General features: G+C 39.2%; 1 protein-coding gene across 5 annotated transcripts in view; it reads left to right on the plus strand.

Annotated features, from left to right (window-relative positions):
* Window positions 1-25,383, plus strand: part of DKK2 (dickkopf Wnt signaling pathway inhibitor 2) — a 169,451-nt gene that overhangs the window by 110,194 nt on the left and 33,874 nt on the right. For 3 of the 5 annotated variants that reach the window (XM_085222309.1, XM_085222310.1, XM_085222311.1), the window contains one exon: window positions 18,559-18,767. In XM_085222309.1, coding sequence (XP_085078435.1) covers window positions 18,633-18,767 — 135 coding nt within the window. In that variant the 5' untranslated portion in view covers window positions 18,559-18,632. Of the gene's footprint in view, window positions 1-17,655; window positions 18,768-25,383 lie in introns of those variants that run through there. The other 2 variants (XM_010709803.4, XM_010709802.4) reach the window with 2 other exon arrangements.

A 25,383-nucleotide genomic window follows, 5' to 3' on the forward strand; every position in this document is an offset into this window, starting at 1 on the left:
AGCATTTCAACGTTTCTGATGTTCTAGGCAGAGATTTGCGCACGTCTAGAGCCTAGATGATCTCAGGCCAGGTTGGCAAATCCCAGTCTCCCAGCTCCTTAAATGTGAACTTTAGGGACTATTTTTACAAAGGGGGCCATTCAGTTGTAAACCCCAACTCTGTTTCAGGGTTAGAGGCTGGAATTTTTGACTTTTTTTGAACTGCGTAGTGTGCAGAGCATGTGGAAACTTGCCCTGAGTAATCCAGAGTGAAGGGCAAGAGAGGTCTCAAATCCAGTATGCAGTATCCAGCAAAGTCAGTTCTCTCTCTTGTGCCTATTTTATAATAACTTGAACCATATTATTCTTGGTGATTTGTTAAATTTGCATTCGAATTTGAGTCCAAAGCTGGAACTGTGGCCAGGCTAAAGTCATCTGGAGTTTTGCCTTTGACTTCAAAGGGCTCCGCTTTTTATCCATATCTTCAATTACATGAGTGATCTGAAGGAGGGCTTTTTCAGCTCCTCTGGAGAGACAGATCTATTTGATGTACAGTTCTCTGCCATGGCAGAAGATTCTTTTCTTTCTGGGATTTCTATGCTCTTCTTGCTTATTCCTTGAAGTCATAAATCTCTGTTTAGGGCAACAAAATCCTCCACAACAGCTGGTATTGATTTTAAGGATGCTCCAGGTGAAGAAAAAAAGCTAGTGGAAGGACTATAAGTCCTGCTGGCCGGCATTTTTCCCTAAATACTGAAGAAAAGAGAAATTGATCTATCTTTCTGTCATGCTTATTTGATAGGAGAAAAAACATGTGAGAAATCCTCCCATTCCCAGAGTAGTGACCAGAGAGCCATCAGTGCTGCATCCTGCAGTTCAAAAACCATTCTGAGGAATGTAAGAGAGGTAGAATAGCAGAAGGATGCTGGACTCCCTTAAAGAATGATAGGGTAGGATCCCTTTCTTTGTGAGCTTAAGAAGTTGCTTATAGCAAATTTACAAAGTGTCATCCCCCTGCAACCTCTGTAGCTGAAATCTCTAACTGCAAATAGGCAGGTTGCTCAAGTACTTTTCTTCTTCCTTCCTTCACTCCCCAAATAGTCCTAGAGGGCCTGGCTGTTCTCTTAGCTCAAATAATGTTTGACAGTTCTGTAATAAGACAAAAGACAACCTTCTTTTTATTTTTTGTCTTTTTTAATCCAGATAATTTAATACAATAAAGAAACAGAGACATCAAAGCGAAGAAACTATATACGCTGTACAAAGCATCAGGAATCTGTTCTCTTTTCAGAATTTTGACATGCGCTATGTAGCATGGTTACAGCTATTAAGAAAATACAGATGTCTTTCCATGCAGTCCTCTTGCTATTTAAAACAATCATGTGAAATCTATTTTGATGATGCACAGGGACACATACAGATTTATTACTGGCTTTCAATGAGAGTGGGTAGAATAAGCTGGCCTTGTACTTCATTAGAGCAAGAACTGAGCACCTTATTCTGAATGAGAGACATAGACCATGTAATAAATCTAATCTGCTTTCTTGTTGGGTCTTCAGAGCTCTGCTTAACTTCTTCTGAAGCACCTTCGATTATCCTTTATTGCCTGGGAGGGTGTTTTTGGAGACGAGTCTTACACCATAAGATTTTGGTAGGACTGTTATTGAGACCTAATTGGAAGATGCACAGGGTCTATTGTTATGACCTAGAGAGCAGCCTGTGAGCCTGTGCTAGTGTAATCTCTAAGCAGAACAACAATTCCTGAAAGAAGTGATGGAAGGACAAAGATTATAACAATTGCTGTTCATGTTGCAGAAAAAGTCTCTCTTACTGTCCATATGGTGGTCCATAAATACCCCAAGTCCCCTCTCTACTACCTTTATGCAGTTAAAATACATGTGAATTCAAATGTAGGAGGCAACATAGCTGAATCACTTCCAGAGGAGAGGATGATGGCTAAGGTCTGTCTTCTACTGGGACTCCAGCTGTAATCTCAGATTCGCAGTTACAATTGCTCTCTTCAGATGTGTTGGTTGTGAGGAACAGAGCAATCTTCTTCAAGGCACATGAGCTGCAAGGCCTTGGTATCTCTGAAACCTACCTGTGAAATTCTTTAACTTGTGCATGGACAGCCAAAAAGAATGAACAGAAAAACCATTCAAAGAAAAGCGCCAAGCTTTTGTTTTTGGAAGTTGCGTCTGTGTTAACTTAGTTACCACGGTGATTATGCTTAAAAAGCTCAGAGGTTCTGACTGTTATCAACCCTGAAAGTATTTTACATAAGTACTGATAACAGATGGTGATAACAGATAGCTAAATTAATTATAAAGGAAAGGAGTTAGATGGGAGAAGAGATGAATTGTAGTTTTATTTAGAATTGCTGTTTTATTTAGAAATCTATAGATGAAATATTTTGCCATTCTATGTTGCCTGATTGTAACTTTAGTGGAAACTGTTGTTCTGAGTAAAGCAGAACACATTCTTTCCATTCTCTTCCCCTTTAAGGAAATGAGAAGAACATATTTGCACAGAGAGGCTAATAATGAGAGAGTGATGAATTCCGAAGTTTTACTTCTCAGTAAGATGGGAAGGTGAGACAGCAAGCTTGATCTTAGAAATAAATGTACGTTTATAAATTCTATTTGCATGTCTCAGGTCAAGGCACCCTTGGCAAGATTTCCAAAAGCAGGTAGTTATCTACAGATCATTAGCTTTCTAGAGTACCAATGGGAAATTGGGCGGGTGATTGTCCCTATGGAAGAGGTGGTCTTGCTTCCTCAAAGGTTATACTTATTCTCCCAAGTATAAAAATGTAGTTGTATGTCTCAGTGTACAGCTTGAGCTCTACTTCTACGTGAAAACTGTGAAAATAAATGCTAATCAGTTGGTTTTCTAATGTGAACAGTAAAAATTAGTTTGTTTTCCTTTGATTATGATGCATGATGGATTCTCCAAAGAAAGGAGACCATGTTTGGTAAGAATCAGACTTTGTTTGTAAATCATAGGTTTTGTTCATCTAAATAGATGAATAACTATAATAGAGTATTGGATAAAGATCCATGCTAGATATTGGGTGAAGAGATAGGCATCCACAAAAGACAAAACTGTGGTATGTGACTGAAGGGTTATAAGCAAAGTAATAAAGTTGCTTTCATCTTTAGTCTGCAGATGGATTCCTGAGATTAGTTCATGTTCTTTTAAGCTGGTCAGTTTCCCAGTGGACTTTGATTTGTCTTGATCTGGTCTAGTCCACGCATTGTTACTTAATTGTTTGCATATTCCAGAATGTCACTTGGATTACTAACCAGACTTTCTTATGCTGTCAGCCATAATTACCCCTGGAATAACTACCTTGTTGTGTCCAGATAAGCATCTTTACATAAAGATAATTTGTCTTTGCCCAGCAGGAAGAAATTCCAAATACTACTCCAGTAGGGATGACAAGGTTTTCGGACAGTAGTATTAACTCCTACATCAACTCCTCTGCAGAGGAAATAGATTTAAGTCAAAAACATATTTATAACCCAGCTGCTATTCCCAACAGAAAGGGAATTTTGCAACAGATGCATCTCTTTAATTAGGTGAGTCTATACAATGAGGCTGAATTATGTTTAAAGCACCAGCTGAGTGCACAGCCAAACCTATCATAGCTGAAGAATAACTTTATAGAAGTGTATAGGTCAAGAATTATTGGCTAGAAAACATTCCAAAGTCTAAAAGTTGGAAAATACATTTGCTATGCCGCTTCTTGCTTTTAAAGCTGGTAGTCTCACAAAATAGTGCACAGCAATCACTTGTACCACATAAATTGGATGCAACAGTTCTCAATCCGTTTTCAAAAAAAATTATAATAAAAATAAAATTAAAAAAATCAGTATTTCCAAAAAAATACTTTATACCTTTCAGATGAGACTGACTTTCCAAATGTAATATTCAGTCTTTGTGTCAGCAGCTAAATTTTCTGATGTGTTACATCATTTTCTGAGCGTATCTAGAGAAATAGGATTTATGCTAAACCCACTTATTTTTGTTATTGCTTTCAGAATAAATATAGTGCATTTTTTGTTAATTTCAGTAAATAATAATCTTTTCCATAAAACAGGAATCACATGTTCTGTGCATTTGTAAATTGCATGAAGTGAAGAGGATGCTTTATTATTACCACTGGCAGTAGCTATTGCAGTTATTATTCACATGAATCAGTCTTTATTAGTACCCAACCAAATGACAGAATCAATTTTTTTAAGGATCTGGGTGTAATGATGGACAGCGGGACACAAATGTGCAAAAAGGAGCTGTAGCAAGATCTGATTAAATCCTGTGTTTGAATTCAGTTCTTTAAAATTTTAAGCATATGTTAAAAATTTATCTGTTTGAATGATAAAGCTGCTGGCTGAGACCTGAATATCTAGCCAGGGAAAGAGCATTGCTTTGAAGCGGGAGCTGTCCATGTGGTGGCACAGGAGGCATATATGGCCCATGAAATATCTTGATGTCTTTGATGTAAGCTCACTGATGATACAAAATGTCCATCAGCCCTGCATTAAGGTGGTACAAACCTGCTGTGAATACTGTTTCCCCAACAGACCTGACATTTGTTCAGATAGCGGGGCTCTATTTCTGCTTGGCAATTGTCTACAGTTGGACAAATGATCTAGTTTTAAAGGGCACAAGACAGAGTCTTGTCACGGGATGTCCAAAGGCGTGAAGATATTCCTCACAGGGAATGTGCTTCAGTCTGCTTCTCCAAACAGTGTGTCTGTAGAGAGAACATACCTGATAGAACTGTGTTTGTTGGTACAGTTCTTACAGCTTCTAAATCGGTAGCATCCCACATCTTTGTTTCTCAAGTTAGGAGGTTTTTGTCCCTTGGGATATGAAAACTCTTTCGTAAGAGTTACTGAAACATTGAGTTTTGTTATTTAGCTCTTATGGAGCACTGGGACTTCTGTAGTCCCAACTAAAACTGAAAACAGTTTAGCTTTGCTTTAAATATTGCTCACTAGAGCAGATATTTATGTTGCCCAAATCAAGGTACTGAATTATTTCATTTCCTGCCTTCAGTGCAGAGACTCACAGAGAACTACAGGATTCAGGAGACTCGAGCTCAAAATGCTTTTAGTATCTTTGAGAGAAATAGTGCATAGTTGTGTATAGAGGCAACTCAAGTGAGACTGCAGCTCTTCACTTAGCAAGATGCAGTTGTTGTGTAGCTCACTAGGGGGCATGTGACAGTGCTGGATAATCGCACTAATAAAGAAATCCTGATTTAAGAGAATAAACCTGATATAAATCAGGCATAAATGCATTTCACGTAGGGAAATCATAGACTTGCTGTCTGCTTATTTCAAGTGCTGATTCGATTTAGAAAGGAAGTTTAGGCCTGTCTTTTAATATATGGATGGGTGCCTTTACTGGCCAATGGAGGCAGAGGTATGCTCTGTAATAGACTGACTGAATTCATTGTATCCAGTTCTTTGTTCTCTCTTTTTTTTTTTTTTTTTTTTTTAATATTTCTAGGGGGAGGGAAATGCAAATACCATACTGATCCCCTTTCTTATGGAAGCTGCCAGAATAAGCAACTCAGATATTCCCTATAAATATTTCAGAATATCTAGCATTTCTAGTTGTAACCACTTAATCTTGTACACATGTTAAAGGAAATCAATTTTTAAAAACAATTATTTCAGATTTTAGTTTTCTGTGGGCAATAGAAACTAGAGGATCTGGTTATTTTTAATAAATAAACTATTTCTTTACCTTGGAGCTTCAAAATATAGAGGCATTTGGGTCAGTTGTTTTCATCTGCTGTGTAAACAAGAGCTAAATCTCCTGAATTTCCTAAATATTTCCAGTTGCTTTCAATTTAGGGAGTTTAAAAAAAAAAAAAGACATAATCGAAGTAAGTCTGACAGAACTGGTTTCCTCCCTCTCTTGCATCTTGTATCATTCCTGAGTGCAAAGCCATTTGTTATTTACAGCTGTGACTATTTCCTATCCTCTCTAGTGAGAAGATTCAGGTGTTGCACTGGTAGGGTAAAGACAGAATAAATCTGGCAGAAGACATTGCTTTGAAAGTCTTGTGTCAAGTCCTGGACTTCACCTAGATTTTTATTTCAATCTCTTAACAATTCAAACAGAACTTGGTTGAACAGTAGTTTGTATTTTTCCAAACCATCAGTCTTCATTTTCTCCCACTCTGAGAGCTACATCTGGAAGACAACAGGAAAAAAAAGGTCCAGCAATTCTTGCGCCTAGCAGTGAGGAGCCCAGCAGAGGAACTGTGTAATGTCATTGCTGTAATTTCATTGGAGAGCTGTAGGCTTTATGGAAGAAAAATTGAGTTCATCTGTGAAGATAATTTTAAGAACAAGGGGAGGTGAAAAGCTGGATTTTGGACTTGTAATGACTAAAATCAGAAGAGGTTAAAATCCTTCCTTGAGGTTCTGTTTTACTACAGTGCCTATAAAAAGCCTCTGAATGATGAGACGGCTGAGGCAGAGGAGACTAGATAACACTATGGCTTTAATTACTGAGTAAAGATGCAAAACACGAACACATGAAAACTAAACAGAAATCGACCATGTGCTCCTCCCTTGCCCTTCATGCGTGGTTTTAAGCTGTCTCCTGCCTGGGCTACAAACCAGAGTGCTGTCTGTGCCACAGCCTACAGCCCCGTGTCCAGAGAAGGGCTTTGAAATGAAGCATGAGAACTAGGCTGGCGCCTGTGACAGCTCAGGTGGGGCAACTGTCAGCCCAGGGAAAGCCACAAAGTCACCCAAACAGTGGGCAGTCTAACCTTCAGCCTTCTGCATCAAGCACCTGGGCAACTCTGTGGATGTCCCATCTGTGGAGATGCTCGAGGTTGGGTTGGATGGGGCCCTGGGCAGCCTAAGCTGGTGGGGGAGAACCAGCATACGGCAGGGGATTGGAGCTCAGTGACCTTTAAGGTCCCTTTCAACCGAAGCCATTCCATGAACTCACTTAAAAACCTTCTAGTGCTACCACCTGTTGGCTTAGCCATGCCTACAACCCAGGGAAGGGATCTGCTGCAGCCAGGTGATGTAACAGCAGCATTAAACAAAAATATGCTCTGGAAGAGGGGGATAGACTTCACAGAACCTCTATGAAGCTCATTTATACTCTGTTAACTGTCCCTGGGTGCCTTCTGCCTCTGTCTGCATTAAGTTGGCACATTTCAAGATCACACTGCAAGGTAAACAGTTACATTGATGAGGGGCTGGTGCCAGCTACCTCCCTGAATTAACCTGTGTTCTGATTCAGAAAGCACAAGCTGTTCAGCTGTCATTTAAAAAAAAAAAAAAAAAAAAAAAAGGAAGGGTGGAGGGGAGAAGATGGTTGGGTCTTTACTGAAGAAAACTAAACAAGATGTATCAAACAATTTTTTCCAATATTGTTTCCCTTATTAAAGAACAACCCCATTCTGCATCTGCCATGAAGATTTGGATGGTGGGTTGAGATCACACTGAAAGTCAGGGTGGCCTACATCAGAAAAGCTGCATTTCACAGAACATTTGCTATTGATATGTTGGGAAAGTGTCAGACTTGCGGGAGGACTGGAGAGTATTTGCATGATACATTAATAAGAAACAGTTTAGTATACTAGATTACTAAAGCATGGTTAATTTTGAAGCCAAAACCCACACATTCTTAACTTTGTTTCCCAGCTTAGGAGCCAGTATAGTCATGTATTGTACAGGAACTGGGGTGTTATTCTTTGAAAGCACACCCAGCATTCAGAAAATCCAATCTGAGTTAATATAATGCACAGTATACAGGCATTGCACAGGATGTTATTTTAAGCTGCGATGCAGAAATGTCAGTACACTTGATATCTTTATTTGCAGCACGTGTGTTTTTGAGAAAACAGGTTATGTACGTTCTTGTTCTATATGTACTGTGAAATGGAGATAGTTTTACATGTCTTGGGAAGCTCATATGTGACAAGCAGAAGGAGGTCTGCAAAGCAAATCCAAGAGGTTTTAAAAGAGGCAGGGATGCACACTGATTGTCTTTGGTTTTGAGGGGAAGCTGCTTTTTGAGAAGGCTCTCCTCATCCCAGGTACACTTTGAATGACAAGTTAATTTCTGAACTGCAGTTTAACTCAGCTCAGCTGCATTTGCATTGTAACCTGGGCGCTACCGTGCTTGGCTTCTGAAAGTGTTAACCATTATCCCCTGCCTTGAATTGAATAATGAACCTATAGGGAAAAAATTATGCATATCTAGAGCTAATTTTCAAGGTAGTATTGGCAAAGTATTCCCTGTTCCTAAGATCACATCAAGAATTACAGCTAGAAAACATTAAATATAGTCTGGGTTTAATTGATGTAATTGAAAGTGAAGTCAATCTCCAGGTCAAAACTAGGCATGATATTTGATTTACTGCAGAGAAAAGGGTCATCAAATGCTTTCGTGATGGGTTTATCACCTGTAACTTCAGTGTTAAGGAACTGAGCAGTAATTTTTAGTCTTTCAGTATAATTAGTGTACGTAAGGAAGAGCCTCTAATATCTTGATTAATTTTTTTTTTTTTTCTGGAAGGGATTTTCTGTCTTGGGTGGGTAGCAGGCTGTGGCTTTCAATGAAGCAGCATTTGCCTTGCAGTTGTTTTCATGTGAATTGGGAAGGGTTATTTCCACAAAAATGCTCCCTATTCCTGCCCCAGTGGTGCTGAGTTGTTGGTCATCTGTAAACCAGTGCAGGTGGAGATAGCAAAAATGACATGTAGTTAGATAAGTCCGTTACAAACAAACAAACAAACCCACACATTTTATAGCAGTAACTCCATATCACTTTCTTCATGAAGAACCTTGTGTCACTCACAGTTTTAGGTGAAGTATTAGGGTAATAAGTATTTTATTGCACAAACATTCTGGTGATACTTGGAGGCATGACTAGGGTTTGGTTTTTTTCCATTAAATTTATGTGGAATTGGAAAATTAACATCAGAAATGATACCTTATTTTAATAAGAAACCTTGTGTAGACGCTGGCACTAAATTTTTCTTTCCTCTTCACCTCCTTTCTATTTCAATATTGTGGACTATTTATTGTGATTTTGTGAAAATCCCTTGCTAAAAAAGATTAAGAACATTCTTGCATGGCACCAGAGAAAACTAATTAAAATTAGTTAGAAAACTAGTAAAATTAGGAGGATGGTATGGGGCAGACATTAAGTATGGGGTAAAAGAAGTAAGGTATTCCTTGTATACAGGCAGTGAGAATCAAGTTTAAGCAGATACATAGAAGTAAAAAATGTGAACTTTTACATGAAAGTGAAATGTTTAAAGTTGATGAGTCTGATTACTGAAAAAAAAGAATTAGTAAGTTATTTGCATGTTTGAAACCTCAAGGCGGTAAAAACTACTAGGAAGCATCCACAGAAATCCCTAACTGTTGTTTAATTTACTTCTTCCTGTTTATTCTCCTCATACCTTTGCTCCTTCCATGTTAGTTTTTGCTCTGTTCCCCATCATGTGAATTCTGTTTTAATCATTCATCCTCTCTCTAATTTGTGATACTTCTGCAGATTTTAAAGTTGCTGTTGAACTGGGCAGTCTGAGTCATTTCAGTACCTACTATGTCAGGATGTATGTTGGGGGCTATGAACTAATACCTCAGGCCTCTAGGGAGCCCAAAGAGAACTTGTCTGGGCTGAAGGAATCAGAAATATGAAATGAGAATCATCCTAAAACCTAACATTTCAAGATTTCCATTAATCCATTATGTTTTGCTTTCAAAAAATGGAAAGTCTAATTCTAAGATCAAAGTCTGCATAGTTTTCTACATACAAACTAGTATTTAATCTAGATTGTACATGTAAATAAAATTGCAACTTTTTTCTAAAACATAAAAAGCAAAGGTCAAATGATGGAAATAAGGGGAAAAACATGTAAGTCTGTTTGTTCTACGTTTCTTGGCAGCCAGTACATTCAGTATTCTGGTATTTGTTACACAGAAAAATAAAGCTGCCTATTATGGATACTAGCAAAAAAGGCACAAGGACTAGTTCTGTTCTTCCTGTAATGCCATCAATGTCCACTGACTTAATTGAGAAGCTCATTTAGGAGGATACTTTGTGTCACCACTTAAGGTACAGGTACTAAATGATTCTGCTTAGGCTCAGAGGATTTATATGCTATGTAAAACTGGTAGAAAAAAAAAAAAAAAGTCCCAGTAACTCTTTCAGCTGAAAGAATCTGACAGGTACTGGAACACAAGAGCCAAACTTTGGGATGGAAGCTTAGGTTGTTTATGCAGTTATTGTCTTTGAGTTACCAAGTCCTAGATTGGTAATAAATTCAGATACTCCCCTGGGTATTTGTATTTTGAGCAATGAAGCAGGCTTCCTTCTCTCTATCACACTTGGTTATATTCCAAAGGCTCCACTTCCGATTGTTCTTGACTTCTCCTTATGCGGAGAGAAAAATGGGAAGTCCCCTTTAACCAGAGAATGGCGAGTAAGCGTATGCAGAGGGGGAAAGCCGCAATGCATTTTTCTGTCTGCAGATATTGAGCTTCACAGTTGCCCTCCATCACGTGCATAGCTAGCTAGGGAGACAGCTCACATAGCTCGCGGAATGACTGTCCTAATTTTGCCCTCTTAAAAGATGGAAGAAATTGCCGTATCTCTTGATTTTGCTGCTATTTTACTTGCCAGCCATATAGGCTGCATCATTAAAGCACTATGTGTTGAGCCCTTTGGTTCAACATGAGTTTGTGGGCATGGTGGTGAAGGGTTGATGGTTGGAGTAGAGGATCTTAGTGATCTTTTCCAACCTTAATGATTCTATGATTTTCTTTTTTTCTATCCACTTTCACCAACAGCAAAGAGAGGGGTTATCTATGGCACTGACATTAAGTGCTTTTCTCTGCTATAAATGAGGGAAATGCTTATTCATTCTTTCCCCATTTTTATGGAAATTGCATATAGAATGTTATTTTTCTTCATTCACATCAAGCATCGCATCTCCTGGAAAGCATACATTTATAGGTGATAGGAAGCAGTCCTTATGTTGGCATTTAAATGGAAAAAAAATTCAACAGAAAAAAAAAATCAGAATAGAAACATCCTAGCTCTTAAGTGATCACTACCAGATTTTTTCTTTTTAATCAAGTAGAGTCATGTCAGGCCTTTAGTAGGACAGAATATGATTTAGTGCTATTTAATGAATGATAACCCATTGTAAATTCTTGTATTGTGGATGAAGATTTTTGATTGTGTCATATTATAATTTCCTTCTACAGCAATAAACTGAAACAAAACAAACAAACAAAAAAAACAACCCCCAAAAAAACAGCCCAACAACTGTGGGAATTTTCTCTAGAAGAGCATCTCTGACTTCAAGTTGTTTTCTTGAATAAAGGCATGGAATAACATTGAGCAATCATACAGAGATATAACCTTCCTCGGCTCCCTCTTAGGCAGAGGCTACTCTTCCTCTGAAAGTTATATTTTATTTTACAGTCTGTAGATGTAACATTCTAGCTTCAGAAGCATTTGCTTAAGTCAGGTTTTTAAGCCAAAGCAAATGATATTTTTACATTTGCTGTTTTGTATGCTTGACATAGAGACTGCTTTTATCAGAAAGCACAGAATAGATGTAACAAATAGCAAACAGTTTTTTCATTGCATGTTATAGCTAAGGTTCCACAATTGTTTCCATTCTAACTCCCTTTCGAGCCTTTTCTGCTGCTTTCATTCCTGAGAAGGGAATTCTCCTCACAGTTGTTTTTCTTTGGAAAATTTGAGTAACTTGGCTCTAATATTGCAAAGAATATTGCAAAGAAAATGAATGTATATGAACTTGATAATTGTTTTTATTTTTTTAACAACTCTTCAATATATGCAGCTGGGAGAAGGATGCTGAAGTTTCAGTTGCTGCCATAACAAGTCAACCATCTTCCATTGCTTAGTTCAGTTAGACGATGAAGGTTTTTTGGCAAAAATAATTAAATAACTTAGCGTAATTTTAATCAACTGGTTAATATGTTTGACAACATTAGTCAGTGGTTATTATTTTCACTGGTCTGGGAGTCTTTCCCTTTGCTTTTGTCATCCTCTCCAGGAATGGGCATTTCCCCTATGAAGGGTAAATGGTCATCAGAGGAGCTGATTGAAATCCTGAGCTGTGAGTGACTGTGCCAGTTGCACACTGTGTTGTTAATTAACTGCAACACCGTTCAGGAGTGTTTTAATTAAGAAAAGGAGTTATTTATGGGGATAACAATAACATTCAGTACTCATCTTCGTGGAGAAAATGATCAGCAGGACAAAAAATTATAAATATTTCAAAACAGTTTTATTGCATCATTTGCCTCCCTCCTGCTCATGAGGAGCATAGAGTTAGGATTTAGAACCTCTCAGGGCTGAGGTTGTGCCTTCTGCTCTGGCTGCTGTTAAGACTGTGTTGTGGCTCAGTTGGGCCATGCAGCACTTCCATGAGTGGCTGGGCTGTCCAAAAGGGATTCTGGAATCTCAGGGCCATGCCCACTGCCCTGGGGAGCCTGTTCCATGTCAACCACCCTCTGATGGAGTGCTTTTCCCTAACCCTCACCTGACTCTCCTCTGACACAGCTCCATGCTGTTCTCTTTGGTCCTGTTGCTGTCGCCTGTGAGGAGCTGCAGCTGTCATGCGTCCTCCCCTTAGCCTCCTCTCCTCTGGACTGCACAAACCAAGCGACCTCAGGTGCTCCTCATAAGTCTTGCCCTCTAAAATACTCGTGGGAAAATAGATTTAGCTCTAAAGAATGGTTCCCCTGCTGCTAATATGGAAATACCACCGGCAGAGAAGAGTTTTCTGGTGGCCATAGACTGCATTACTGTGGATTTCTGAAGCTGGCACCCATCTGTTCTTTCGGGAATTGCACACCCCAACCCATCCTCTGGGCACTTTGCTGGGGCTATATTCCCAGGACATGAAGCATTTGGTGGAAAAGGGCCCCTTTTGTTATTTGTCCCCATTCGACATCCAGTGCCTGCCGTCTCCTGACCCTGTACCCCACTGTAAAGCCTTCCCTATGGGAGGAAAGAGTTGCTTGCTGGAGTTTGATTTGAACTGAATGATGGTAAAGAAATAAAGGTGGTGAAGAAATAAAGAGGCAAACCCGAAATTTGTCCCATAGAGACATGAAGGACAGAGGAGAGGAAGGAACTCCTTATATGTGCTTTTTAGAATAAAATGTACTGTTGTGCTGCAGTCTTAGAAAAACTAGCTATCACTTGATTGTCTTGATTGCGTAGTTTTAGTAAGAAATTAAATAAAGCACAGAGTAGGCCCCAGGGGCAGAGTTAAGGGAAATCTGGCCATAGCCAAGTTGTGAGAGTTGCTGTAAGGGGCAATGGAAATTCAGTGCAGCTGGTGAAACAAAAAAAAATAATAACAAAAAAACAATACACCTCTATGTTAGAGAATGTCCTTCATTCAAGAAGTATCCCAAAATGCTTTAAATAGAATTAAAAACAGATTTAATTTGAAGAACAGGTAATTTTGTTTATTTAAGAGAAAGAAAAACATAGGACATTAGTCTGAACTAAAGCTGGTATAAATCAAAACCAGTTCAATTGAAGTCAAGGGGCCTAAAATATAGTTGCTGTAAAATATACAGGATTATAATCTGACCTATCGTAGTTTGCATTTATAGTCGACTATTTTGGCCCTTTGAAGGAGGTCTAGTGAAGGATCTCCCCATTTTATTGTGTTGCATTTTCTTCCTTAAATTGAATATATTAATTTCTTATGTTCCATTATTTCTTGCTTTTATCTTCATTTCATTTCTTCTAGACTCTTTTCCAAACAATTCATCTTAAAAATTTCAGAGGCAAAAGGAGAAAAGAAATTCAAGGGGGGGAAAGGGGGCAGAGTGAGAAAAAAGGAAAAAGAAAAAAGATTGCTCTTCTTTTCCATGTTTTCCCATCAAATTCCATTGTCTGCGTCCCAAAAATGAAAAAGGAAGAAAAGAAGAAAGACTGCAATCAATCTAATTTAACTCCTTGGCAAAAAAAATATAAAGAGGCAGACACAACTTCATACAGAAAAATAAAGAGTTAGTAGAAAAGCAGTTAAAATATTAATAATTCTCAATGAAAGTATCAACACATTGAAATACTTCATTGGCCTTTTTTGATTTTGGCAAGAGTTAGTAATGAGACTGGAAAAATTATATGAAAATCTTTGTTTGTTTAAGGCCACTCAATTTTTTTCATTAAATTTGTAAGTAAGTGTAATTAACAGAAACACCAAAGCATATGTAAAACAGAAATGTATGTTTGGAGCACTTGATCCTCCAACTTTTGTTCAGGGTATGAATGCCTGTTTTGGATCTAATTTCAAACTTTACTCTGTTGTGTCTCTCCTCTTTAAGGATGCAAATAAGACAACAGAAAAGCCAACTTTTTTATACAATGTATGTTAATTTAGCCTAAGAGAGGTATAAATGCATAATTGCATATTGAAATACATTTTAACAATTACCTGTAATTGTTGATTTAATCAGTACTGTGGCTCAATGAGGCAGTTCTCAATATCTGCATCTGGATGTTCACTGGTGGTTAATGAGTGTTTGTGTTAATGGATTCCAGGCACTGGAGGTACCAACTCATGAGGACAGCTTATGCCAACCAGCCACCTGAACTCCGATGGGGTGGACCTGGACTCTCCTGTGTGTTTGGTGGCCATAAGCACACAAGTTCTCTGAATCACAGGGTCTGGCTGGGAGGTGCTGAGATGGTGGTTTCTTGATATCTACAAACCCAAGAAGTCTCATGATTGTATAGGTAATAGAGTAGGCTCGCTCTCTGTAATGCAGTACTAGATGATGTCTCGTGTCATTCTAGTGACTGTCTTGTATGTTACATAGCATTTGGCTCTGAGTATCATTTTCAGGGTAATGATTCTTCCATCGTTCTGTACAGTTTGTTGCTAGATATGGATTTGAGCAAAAGATTATATTACTAAAAAGCATTTACCCAATGTCTTTGTTTCAGATGGAACAGAGTGTCTAGTACGATGTTGTGTTTTGGTTCTAGGAGAAAAACAGTGTTGATAACACACTGATGTTTATAGTTACTGCTAAGCAGTGTTGTACAGAGCCAAGGCCATTCTCACCAAAGGGCTCAAGTTGCTGGGAGGGAACATAATCAGGACAGCTGGCTTAAACTGACCAAAGGGATAATTCCGTACCGTATGACATCATGAGAAAGGAGTTTTGAAGGGGGTTGGAGTTCATCTTGCTCTCTCCCACTGCTTGGGGGACAAGCTGGGCATCGATCGAGGGGTGGTGAGCAATTGCTTGTGCATCACTTATAATATACGTTCATGTATATATATTTGTCATAATTATTATCCTTCTCCTTTTCTCTTAGTAAATATTAAGTCTTAGTAAACAGTATTATCTCAAACCAAAAGTTCTACTTCATATATATATATATATATATATTTTTTTTTTTTTTTTTACAATTCTCTCCCCCATCCCACTGAGAAGAGGAAGACTGTGAGAACAGCTGTGTGGTGCTGAGTCACCTGCCAGGTTATACACCAGCAATCAACCACACAGACACAAATACCTACTCTTTAGCTGCTCCAAATTGGCCACTCAAACTTAGTGGAGGATTTGATGGCAGACTATTTTCATCAGTAGGTCAGCCTCTGCATTGTGCGTTTCATATTGTTAAAGGTATGAGGTTTTGTATTTGGTTCCTCTGGTAGATCCTGCATGGTACTTACGTGCTTTAGAAGTTGTTTGTGCCTTTGAAATTCTAGATTGTAGTGCCTCCATACATCTGAAAATTACAGATGCTTCTTGGTATTTTTGCATCTATACCATTTTTATTTTATTTTATTTTATTTTAGTTGATACTGTGAGGTAGTTCTGTGTCTTTAAAAAACATAATAACTGCTGCAATGAGAAGCATAGGAAATCCACAGTGAAGTTTGGGAGTCTGCATTTGACCACTTTGAAACTCGGGCCGAATGCTGATTAAAAGAAAAAATGATACCCTGTTTCTCTGCAAGTATTATCTATACTTTGCACAAATACTGTGGAGGCAAACAAGATCTTATAGTAGTCACCTTCATGCTTTTGTGAAGGAAGGAAGGAGAAAGAGGAAAAGGCTTCCCCCAAAACATATATTTGGAGTCCTCAGCCTTCTGATTGAGCAGCTTGTTGCTCAGCAGATGCCTTGCAGTGAGGTGGGTTGCTGCTGCCTCTGGATTCAGTCTGTTGGGACAGCAAAGCTAAGTCTGTTCCTGTTTCTTCAGAAATGCTGCAAGCTGTCCTTCCATCAGAGCAGCAAGTTACAAGATAGGTCCTGCTCTGTTGGAAGGATACCTACTAATTTTAAATTAATATCTTTAAAGTCATTTGAATCCAGATGATTTATTCATCCTTAGCTGAATCCAGAGTGATTAAAAAAAAAAAAAAAAGAGTTTGGGTATCTGTCTTTGAATGTCTGAAAAGCTTTGAGCTTTCTTCCTCACTGTCTTCACATTTCTTAAGGATCTGAATTTACGGGGATTCTCTTATTTACTTCAAGGAAGTTTGAATGCAACTTGCTTCTTATATTTATTATGTAATTTTAATACGTTCCTAATAGATATTTAATTCAGACGCTTACGGTCTTCTGGCCCTTTTACATGCTACGTGCCTCCCTTCAGTACCACACATGTCCATGTATTTCAAGAAGAGCTGGATGATACTTGCATGAGGTCATCGTATTGTGTTTCTTATTGTCATGGATTCTCGTTGTATGTCTCATCAGCTTATTTTACCTTCTTTGTAATCCTCCCTTATCCAAGGCGACTTTGGTGGTCAGTGCTCCATTGCTGACTTATAAATTTCTGTTGCTTCCTCTTTTAAAAAAAAAAAAAAAAAGCACAGGTGGATTTTTTTTTTATTTTTATTTTTTTATAAAGATGTGATATATCACAGCCAAAGCACAGATACAACATGTGGTCTTACAGCACCCAGTGAAGCAAAACCTGCAGGTGTTATATGAATTTGGTACCATATATAAAGCGGGGCAGATTAGCACTAAGCCTCTGTTGTGACTTATATGGAGAACATGATGAAGAGATATGAATTGTAACTTGTGTTATTCCCAGCAAGAACACAAAATGTGACTATGTCAGCCAGTGATAATAGGAAGAGGAAATTCAGGATTGACTTCTTATTAGAAATCAGGGAGCTGTCACTGGTTTATATTTCCCCATCTCAGCTTGGGCCTGTGTGAACAGGTGGGTGAGCAACTTACTCCCTTGTGTGAGGCTACCCATGCACATAGGCACATAGACTGCTCATACATGTCCAAGTTGCCTATTTCTCTGTGCTTTTACAGATTTGTATGTGTGTTGATTGCTGTCAGCTTCTAAGAAAATTGGCTGCCAGAGCCTTTCCTGCCATTCTGCTAGCTGCTTGCACTGGCTTTGGGGCTTGAGAGGGGTGAGGGTTTGGTGGCAAAAGTCAAGTCTAAAGCAATCAGAAAGGACTGGCTTTTATCATTGTCTTGTGAGATTGCAAACTGCTTTCTGGTCTTCTTGAAACATTTCCTTCCAAATGTCATCAGGAGTTACTTATTTTACTTAGTTTGTCATTCCTTACCCCTTACATGAAACTGAGTAAAAAAAAAAAAAAAATTGAAATGAATTATTGAAATGAAATTAAAATGAAATTTTAAGTCTGAAATTTTAACGCGCTTGGCACAAGCAGGCTGCCTTGTGGATCCCAGGAAGGGCAAAGCAGCAGTAAGAGCCAGTGAGCAGCTGCTGGATTTCCCTGTGAGTGCAAGGGGATCGCCAGGCAGCCTGAGTGCCCAAAAGCCTCTGCCCCCAGCCTCATGACCCTGCCACGGGTGGGCTGGAGGAGCAGGAGGAGGAGGAGGAGGAAGAAGACGAGGAGGAGGAGACATTGTGCTTTCGCTCCCGCTGACTGCATGGGCTGGGGCAAAAGACAGAAAAAAAGGAGGAGGGGAATAAAAAGTAAAGAGAAGGGGGAGAGAGAGAGAGTGAAAGAAAACGAAGCCCAGCTTCTGCCGGTGCTGCTTGGATTGGATCTGGTTTGAGTTTCCTCTCTGCTGGCTTATACAGCAGGAGAGGAGGAGTGGGGGAAGTAACTTGCTCGCCGCCCTTCCTCTGGAGCTGAACAAACGTGCTGGGGACTGTGCCGGCGGCAGCTGCCCGGCTGCGCTGCCTCGCAGCCTGTTGCTCTGAGTTACTAGAGAACTGCTTGGACTGCTCAAGAATCTGGAGGAAAAAGCCACCACTTCACAGACCCGCTTAGTTGCTCAGTGCCTATAGACTTGACACATTTTTGTTTTTGTTTTTCCTAGGGAATTCTTTTTTTTTTATTACTTTTCTCCCGTCTCTCTCAGCTCCTTGAGTGTGTGGCATTGAAATCTGTTGCCTTATTAACACTGGGAGATATTTTTTCCAAACGTTTCCCCTTTTCCTTAAAAAAGAAAAAAAAATCAAAATCAAAAGAAAAAAGATAAGCCTTCTGGGGGGAGGGGAGATGATCGTGCTGATGTGGAATAAGTGCTCCTGCTGTCTCCTCTTACTAGCCGCGGTCCTGATCGTGGAGAGCTCCCAGCTAGACAGCTCCAGCTCCAAGGTGAACTCCATCAAGTCCACCCTGATGGGGGAGGCTCCAACTCAGGCAACCAACAGATCTGCAGGTATCCACCAGGGACTGAAGCTTGCTAGCAGTAAGAAGGGGAAAATGCTAGAGCAGATAAGAAAACCTCCCAAGCACTATCACCGGCAAGGAGAGGTAGGACATTGCTTCATTGCTCAAGTGTCTGTCCGTCTGCGTGCTATATGCAAAGAATTGCTAGTCTCCCTCTCATGTTGCTTCCAAAGCTTTATTGTGTTGCATTAATTAACTTCTTCAGGGTTGTCTGGCACGAGATAATATTAAAATAAGTGTTAGGAACTGTGAGAGTAGTCATTGGAAGGTCTTAAACCTTTGATTTTTATCTGTAGGATCAATAACTGATGGAAGAAAGAGTAATCTAGTGAAAATCATCTTCAGTATCTCTTTGTCTGCCTACAGCTGGAAGTAAAGGAAGAAACTTCTTGTTAACTCTCACACAGTAAATGAGTAGAATTTTAAATAGATGAGGAAAATCTGGCGGCACAAGGTGAAAAGTTTCTAGTGGTGAAGCAAATTTGCTTCTAAAAATTTTACCTAGTAAGTTGATCTAAATTAATCTCTAATATCTTTCCCTGTGGTGAGAATGAACAGGCATTCTGTTCCGGCGGTATGGCTTAGGGCATGTTCATTTGCTTAATATGATAGAAAATAAATTCTAGGTTTCTTGTCCAGTATACACTCCATCGGTTGTGGAAGTTTTATTTAGTTATAACCAATTGGGATAGGTGGTGAGTTGCGGACTTGAATATGAAGTTTGAGTGTATGGAAAAATAAAAGATTATAGCAACTATATGGAAAAAAAGCAAAACCAAAATCAGACTTGGTTGTGAATTTTGCCATCTCTTTCCTTCTAAGCCTACCTGAAAATAGGAGAGCCTGATAGGAAACATTCTTTATTTCTGATAAACTAAAAAGCAGTATTTTAAGCTGTCAATCCTTATTGATCCTCTAGTTCTAGTATGAATGTTACTTACTTGTGGTGTTGAAGGAGTTAGACTTCTCCAGAAAACACAGTTTTTATACTATTGGTTATTATTAGTACCTCAAAATACAGCTGCTTTTCATAAACAACAAACAGTGTAGCAGCAAGAAAGCTGCCAGCATTCAGCACTAAAAAGGCAAAATACTCAGTGCCCGAAGGGTCTCTGTCTTGCCTACGTTCTCCTTAAAACAGCAGAGAAGCTGCAAATTTAAATGACCCACTGAATTTGTTACATTTCATATCAGCTTCCTAATAATTGAACGTTACCACTTGGTTCTGTGTGCAGGCATAATAATAATGATAATAGTTTTTGTTTTCAAACATGGTAAATTTGTTTTTAAACTACTCCGGGCTTTCTTTTCCCTAGCCACTCAATTGTTTTATAATTCACCCAGAATTTGGTTGCATTTCCTTACCTCTGAGCAAAGTTTAGTAACAGATGCTGTGCTCAAGTTTCATATTACTGAAGTACTGCACTCTTTCCTTGTGCAGATTGTAATAAATATCATGCAAAATCACCTTGAGGAAATACAGGAGCATGGTATGCTTTCTTTTACATTTGCCTTGTTTTTTCTTTTGTTTGTGTTCACCAAAAGTCAGTACATAGGGTCATTTTCCCACTGAATGTTACCTGTCTCATGTGCTTCAGTGCAGGTCCTTGTGAGGCTATGCTGTGCAGCCCACTCACGATAGGTAATTTTGCCTTTTGGAGAAGTCTTGCCATCTTTCTTTGCATGCACCATCCTAATTTCTTGAGTGTATATTTATCGCATTGATGAGGATGATTGGGTGTAATTTACCTAGCTTCTGGAAAACAGGGTGCGCTGACCACAAGTTACATTTGCAAGGTTTTGCCAGTGTAAACATGAATTGTTTGCCATAAATTTCTAGCTACTGGCACAAACTCTCAGGGTATACTTCAAGCCAGAGAAAGCATTTTAAGTGTCTGTAATCCTGGAAGAGGTGGTACACACATTAAGATGTCCTGTACGTAGCACTTGCTGTGAGTTTACCTGAGGAAGCCTCTCTATGCTCTTTTTCCTCAAGCAACTCCCTGAGGATTGGTGGCTGTGGCTTCTCAGGGAGTGAAGCCTCACCTCCTGTCAGGCTGTTGATCATGATTCCTTTCTCTCTACCTGGGACTGTCCCTGGGAGCCGTGTGCTCTCACACTGCTGTACATCACGAAAACGACTCAGATTTACTGGCAGTAATTGGAGGTATTATTTCCGATCCTCCACTCTGAGGCAAAACAATTAACATAGAATTGCTGTAGAAGGAAAAAAAAAAAGTTATTTTGCTACAAGACTTTATTGTTGGTTGCTTCTAGTTGCTGGATTGGTAAGCCGCTGCATTCTTTACAGTGGTGTGACACATGGTTTCAACCAGGACATGACATTGTAATAATTGCTGTAAATTACTCTTTTATTAGATTAGTTATTGATTTGTTTAGGTTATGGGACTTTGCATTGAAATTTTCTGTGCCATTTGCCAAAAGAATAGAGATGTGTATGCCTTTTTTTCTAAAACAATCCTTTGCATTAATGGAATTTATAATACGTTGAAAATGGAAGTACCTTTCATATTTTGGTAATGTGAATTGAGTCATTTGTATAAATAGGAAATAATTTTATTAAGGAGTAGGGTTATGAATCTTAAATTAATAGATTTTGCAAGGGCTGCTGTGACAGCTCTGAGGTGTGCAGTAACCTATCTGCTGATACCTGCAGTGGAAATCAGAGGACTGTCACCAAAACCACTGGGAGCTCCAACAGCCAGCATCTTATTTGGTAGACCAACAGGCTTGCAGAAGGTTTCTTTAATACATTAATTCTTGGGACTAGGAGCAACTTGGGAGTCTTTTAATCAGCTATAAATCAACGGATACAATAGTTCATGGCTTATCTGGAGTCTTGATGTATTTCAGCTGGTGGTTACAGTACATCTACCCAGAAAAGGAAGATCCTGTGCTTCGTTGTCAGGCAAAGTTCCAGTTCAAACTATAGAAATTACTTTGTGTGAACAAAGTAAGCTGATTTGGCTTGCTAGAGAGACTGGCAGGTCAAGCGCGGATCTTACCATGACTTGTCTTTTTATGTCTTTCTGAGGAATATTATTTATTTTCTGTTCTCATTCCCTTTATTGCCTTGGATCAGTAGAGAATGAGGAGTACTGATATGCTAAATTAGTGAGACTTCACTGTCATTGCAGTTCTTCATTTTTATTTCCGTTTTCTCCTTTCTGCAGACTGTTAATGTTTTCCCATTTTCACAGAAAATCACAAGGTGTCTACAGCATGTGCACAAGAGAAAAGAATGCTCAGAAATTGTAGTGTGCGGTGCATGTGAGATTGTTACTTTTCAGAGGGCTCAGTTCTTTATGCTGTCTGCCACCAGTTTCCTTTCACAACTTGATTTAGAGGAATGACTTTTGGGAGCAGCCAACATTTTGGTAGTTAGCCTCTTCTAGAAAGTTGTCATGGATATATTGGATACATCATCTCTCTCAATAAATAAAATGCAGTGAATAGAGCCATAAATAAAAGAGGCCGGATTGGCAGTGTTACTTTTTCTGCATGTTAGATACAGTTTTCACTGCATTAGTAGGGAAAGCTCTACTGTGTCGTCATTCTGCTACAGTGACACCACCTGAAAGGGAAATGCCTGTATATCATAATTAGGATTGCAAGTCATAACTGTTCGTAGATTTCTTTATGGTGGCACTGTAGTAATTTCAGTTCACCACATTTGAGATTTCCTCCCTCCAGGTTGTGTTCCCTCTCTCCTCTTCCCTAGATCAGCACTGTTTCCTCCTCCAGCACAGTGATGTGGTAGGCTGAGAGCTACCGAGCTCCATTTCCAGCCATTTCCCTTCTTCAACCTGTAGGTTCCATGACCTTCTACCTTTCCCAAGCCCTGGCTGAAAGCCATTCTTGCATTACTCTTCCAAATAGGTTGCATCTCCCATTTCCCCCATCACTACATAGCTTGTTGGGTTTGTGCCTCCTACCAGGACGGGCCCTCCCACATCCCCACAGCGGGAGCAGCAGCAGTGAGGGAAGAAGTAGGACAGCCAGGAAAGGAGATGGGTATGTCTGCAGGGTGGGTGAGAGAGGATGAGGTTTGGAACAGAGAAAAGGGAGAGAAAAGCTGGAACAAGTTATAACATTACAGAGGCATGATGGACAGATACCAGCGAAGTCTTTGTGTTTCAGATGTGCTTGGCTTAATTTGATTTTATTTTTTTTACTCTTGTGTTAAGAGGCTTAAGCCTACAGAGACCAAAGCATAAAGGCATTAATCAAAATGGCTGCACTGACATTGACCTCATCTCTATCAGCACGTGGACATGCATGCACTTCTTAAACAGGATGTAGTTACCCACAAGGACTTGCTAGAAAATGTTTGGATGGTGCTTTGTAGCAAGTAAAACAGCATGAAATTTAGTAATTGACTTCAGTGCCCTGAGAACGTTACAAAAGAATGTATCAAAGACACCAAAAAGGCAACCACAATATCTTGAATAGCTAGCAACCAAGACAGTATGAATTATTTCTCCATTGAATTAAAAATAAATTGATTACAATACCTAGAAGTTACATCCAGCAATAGTCCAAAAATGAAAAAGAAAAAAGAAAAAATACCAGGAAAAAAACCCAAACCAAAAAAGCACAGGATTGCTAAATCTGCAGAGGTCACTAGAGAATGTATTCTTTGCTCTTCTTTGTGGAATCTGGGAAACACTGGCTTACTGGCAGCAGTCTTGCTAAATAGTTGAGTGGCTTGTCTCTTGATTGCAAAAATGGGATGTGGAGTATTAGCTCCTTCCTGGGTAATGCTTTGGTGCCTACTTTAATTTGTTATTATTATTTGACGTCTTAATACAGAGCAAAAGCACCTATAAAGTGGCTTCTCTAGCACTACTTCCTACTAATGTTGCAGTAGCACCTAGAAAATGTCTTGGGTTCTGATGCAGTGCCTGGTGTGCAAATACTTAGGGAAATTTAGTTTCTGTCTGGAAAGTCTGTCAAAGTCTGAGGACAACAGAAAAGATGATGAAGCTTGATTTCATTCTTCCCTCAGAAAAATGACTCTGATTAGCACACTGTTTGATTAACTGATGCTTTGCAGATGCCAGTATAGCACAAGCTTAATTTTGTCTTTAATTATCTCAATACTGGCTGTGTCTTGCAAGCACTTTGTATCTCATGGCTTCTCAGCTGAGTCTTATCCTTCCACAGTTGTACAAGTGCATCACTCTGGAAATGCTGTTCTGGAAAAATTTAACTCCACAAAGGAGTCCCATGAAGTTCCTGCTTCTGTTTGTTTGCGTGGCTCTCCACTTCTGTAGTTCTTGTTAGACTATATCCAAAAAAACCCTTTATACACGTAGAAATTTTGGTTTGTGGAGCACCTTCAAAGCAGAGACCTTTCCTTCCCACCTGGGCTGGAGGTTGCAGCCAGCAGCATGCCCCCCCTTGGCCTATCAGTGCATGGTGCCAACAGGGTCTGCATGGCAGCCACCAAATGTTGGTAACAGGTCCAAGAAGTCAAGGTTTGTGTGATGTTTTGGAATGAGGAAGAAAAGCAGGAGCTGCCTCCTTGCTTTGGCTCCACTGGTAAAGCTTCGTGTGCAGTTTGATTGTGCTTTGGATAACTGAGAGTTGACCCTTTGAAAATGCTTGTCTTTCAACTATGAATTACATTGCATTTCTGGTATCTCTAAGTTGAAACCAACTTCTATGAGATTCACGTCCATGGATGTGAATGGCCTATACAAAAGAAGGAAGAGCAGATTCATTTTATATATATATTTTTTTTTTAATGAACTTTGCTTGAAAAAGTATTTTAGAGAACGTCAGTACAATTCAGTACAATAATTCTTTTTTGATTGAATTACAAATTTACTTTCATAAAAAGCATCATGAAAAAAGCAATTTTCAAGTTGTAATGAAAATAGGTGAATATGTGGGATTTCCAAATTGCAGAATAGTCTGCTTTTGAAAGAGCTACAAAAAGTAGAGAGAGAAAGAACATGAAAGTATACATGTTGTTGTGCTAAATGTCAAAAGCACAGCAGTTTTCAAATGAAATAATTAGTTTTATTCATTAAAGCTAGTTTTCTCGCGATTGACTCTAAATCCATCTATGATTTATATACTTGTGTTTGCACAGAAACAAAACTTGATTTATGAAATGGATGGATAAACACACAGAAGGAATGTGGAGTTCACTCATTCAGCATGTATTTTATTCTTATTAAAAAAAAAAAAAAAAAGACTGGGGCAATGTTACCAAAAAAGAAAAAAAAAAAGAAAAATTTAAGGGTGGTTTTTTTCCCCCCCTCAAAGTGCATAAGCACATGGTTCAGCCCCTTGGGACTTTCTTAAAGCTAAGCTTTGATATGATTGAATTTTCATATGCGCAGTAATGAATCTTGGAGACATGCATGTTGCACATATGCAGTGCAAATGGCACTGCTTTAGTGATTTTAGCAGTAAGCGAAGGTGGACTGCTCTGCACATGCTCGAGAATGAGGTGTTGCTTCACTATGCGAGCCCTCTGCCTCATTCTCTGTGCATCATGTAAGTGTGAACCAGGCTGTGCATGCCTCTAAAGGCGTACTCATCAGGCCAGGGAGCGAGAGGACAGGGCTCAGTTCTGTGCATTTTGGCAGCTCTCATGGAGGGAAGCAGAGACTTTCTGTCAGTGCGATCTCTTTCTGCAAGTCTTAAATGACGAAAATGGGACCTG

This window comes from Meleagris gallopavo, chromosome 4, assembly GCF_905368555.1.
Source record: "Meleagris gallopavo chromosome 4, MGAL_WU_HG_1.1, whole genome shotgun sequence".
NCBI classification, from domain to species: domain Eukaryota; kingdom Metazoa; phylum Chordata; class Aves; order Galliformes; family Phasianidae; genus Meleagris; species Meleagris gallopavo.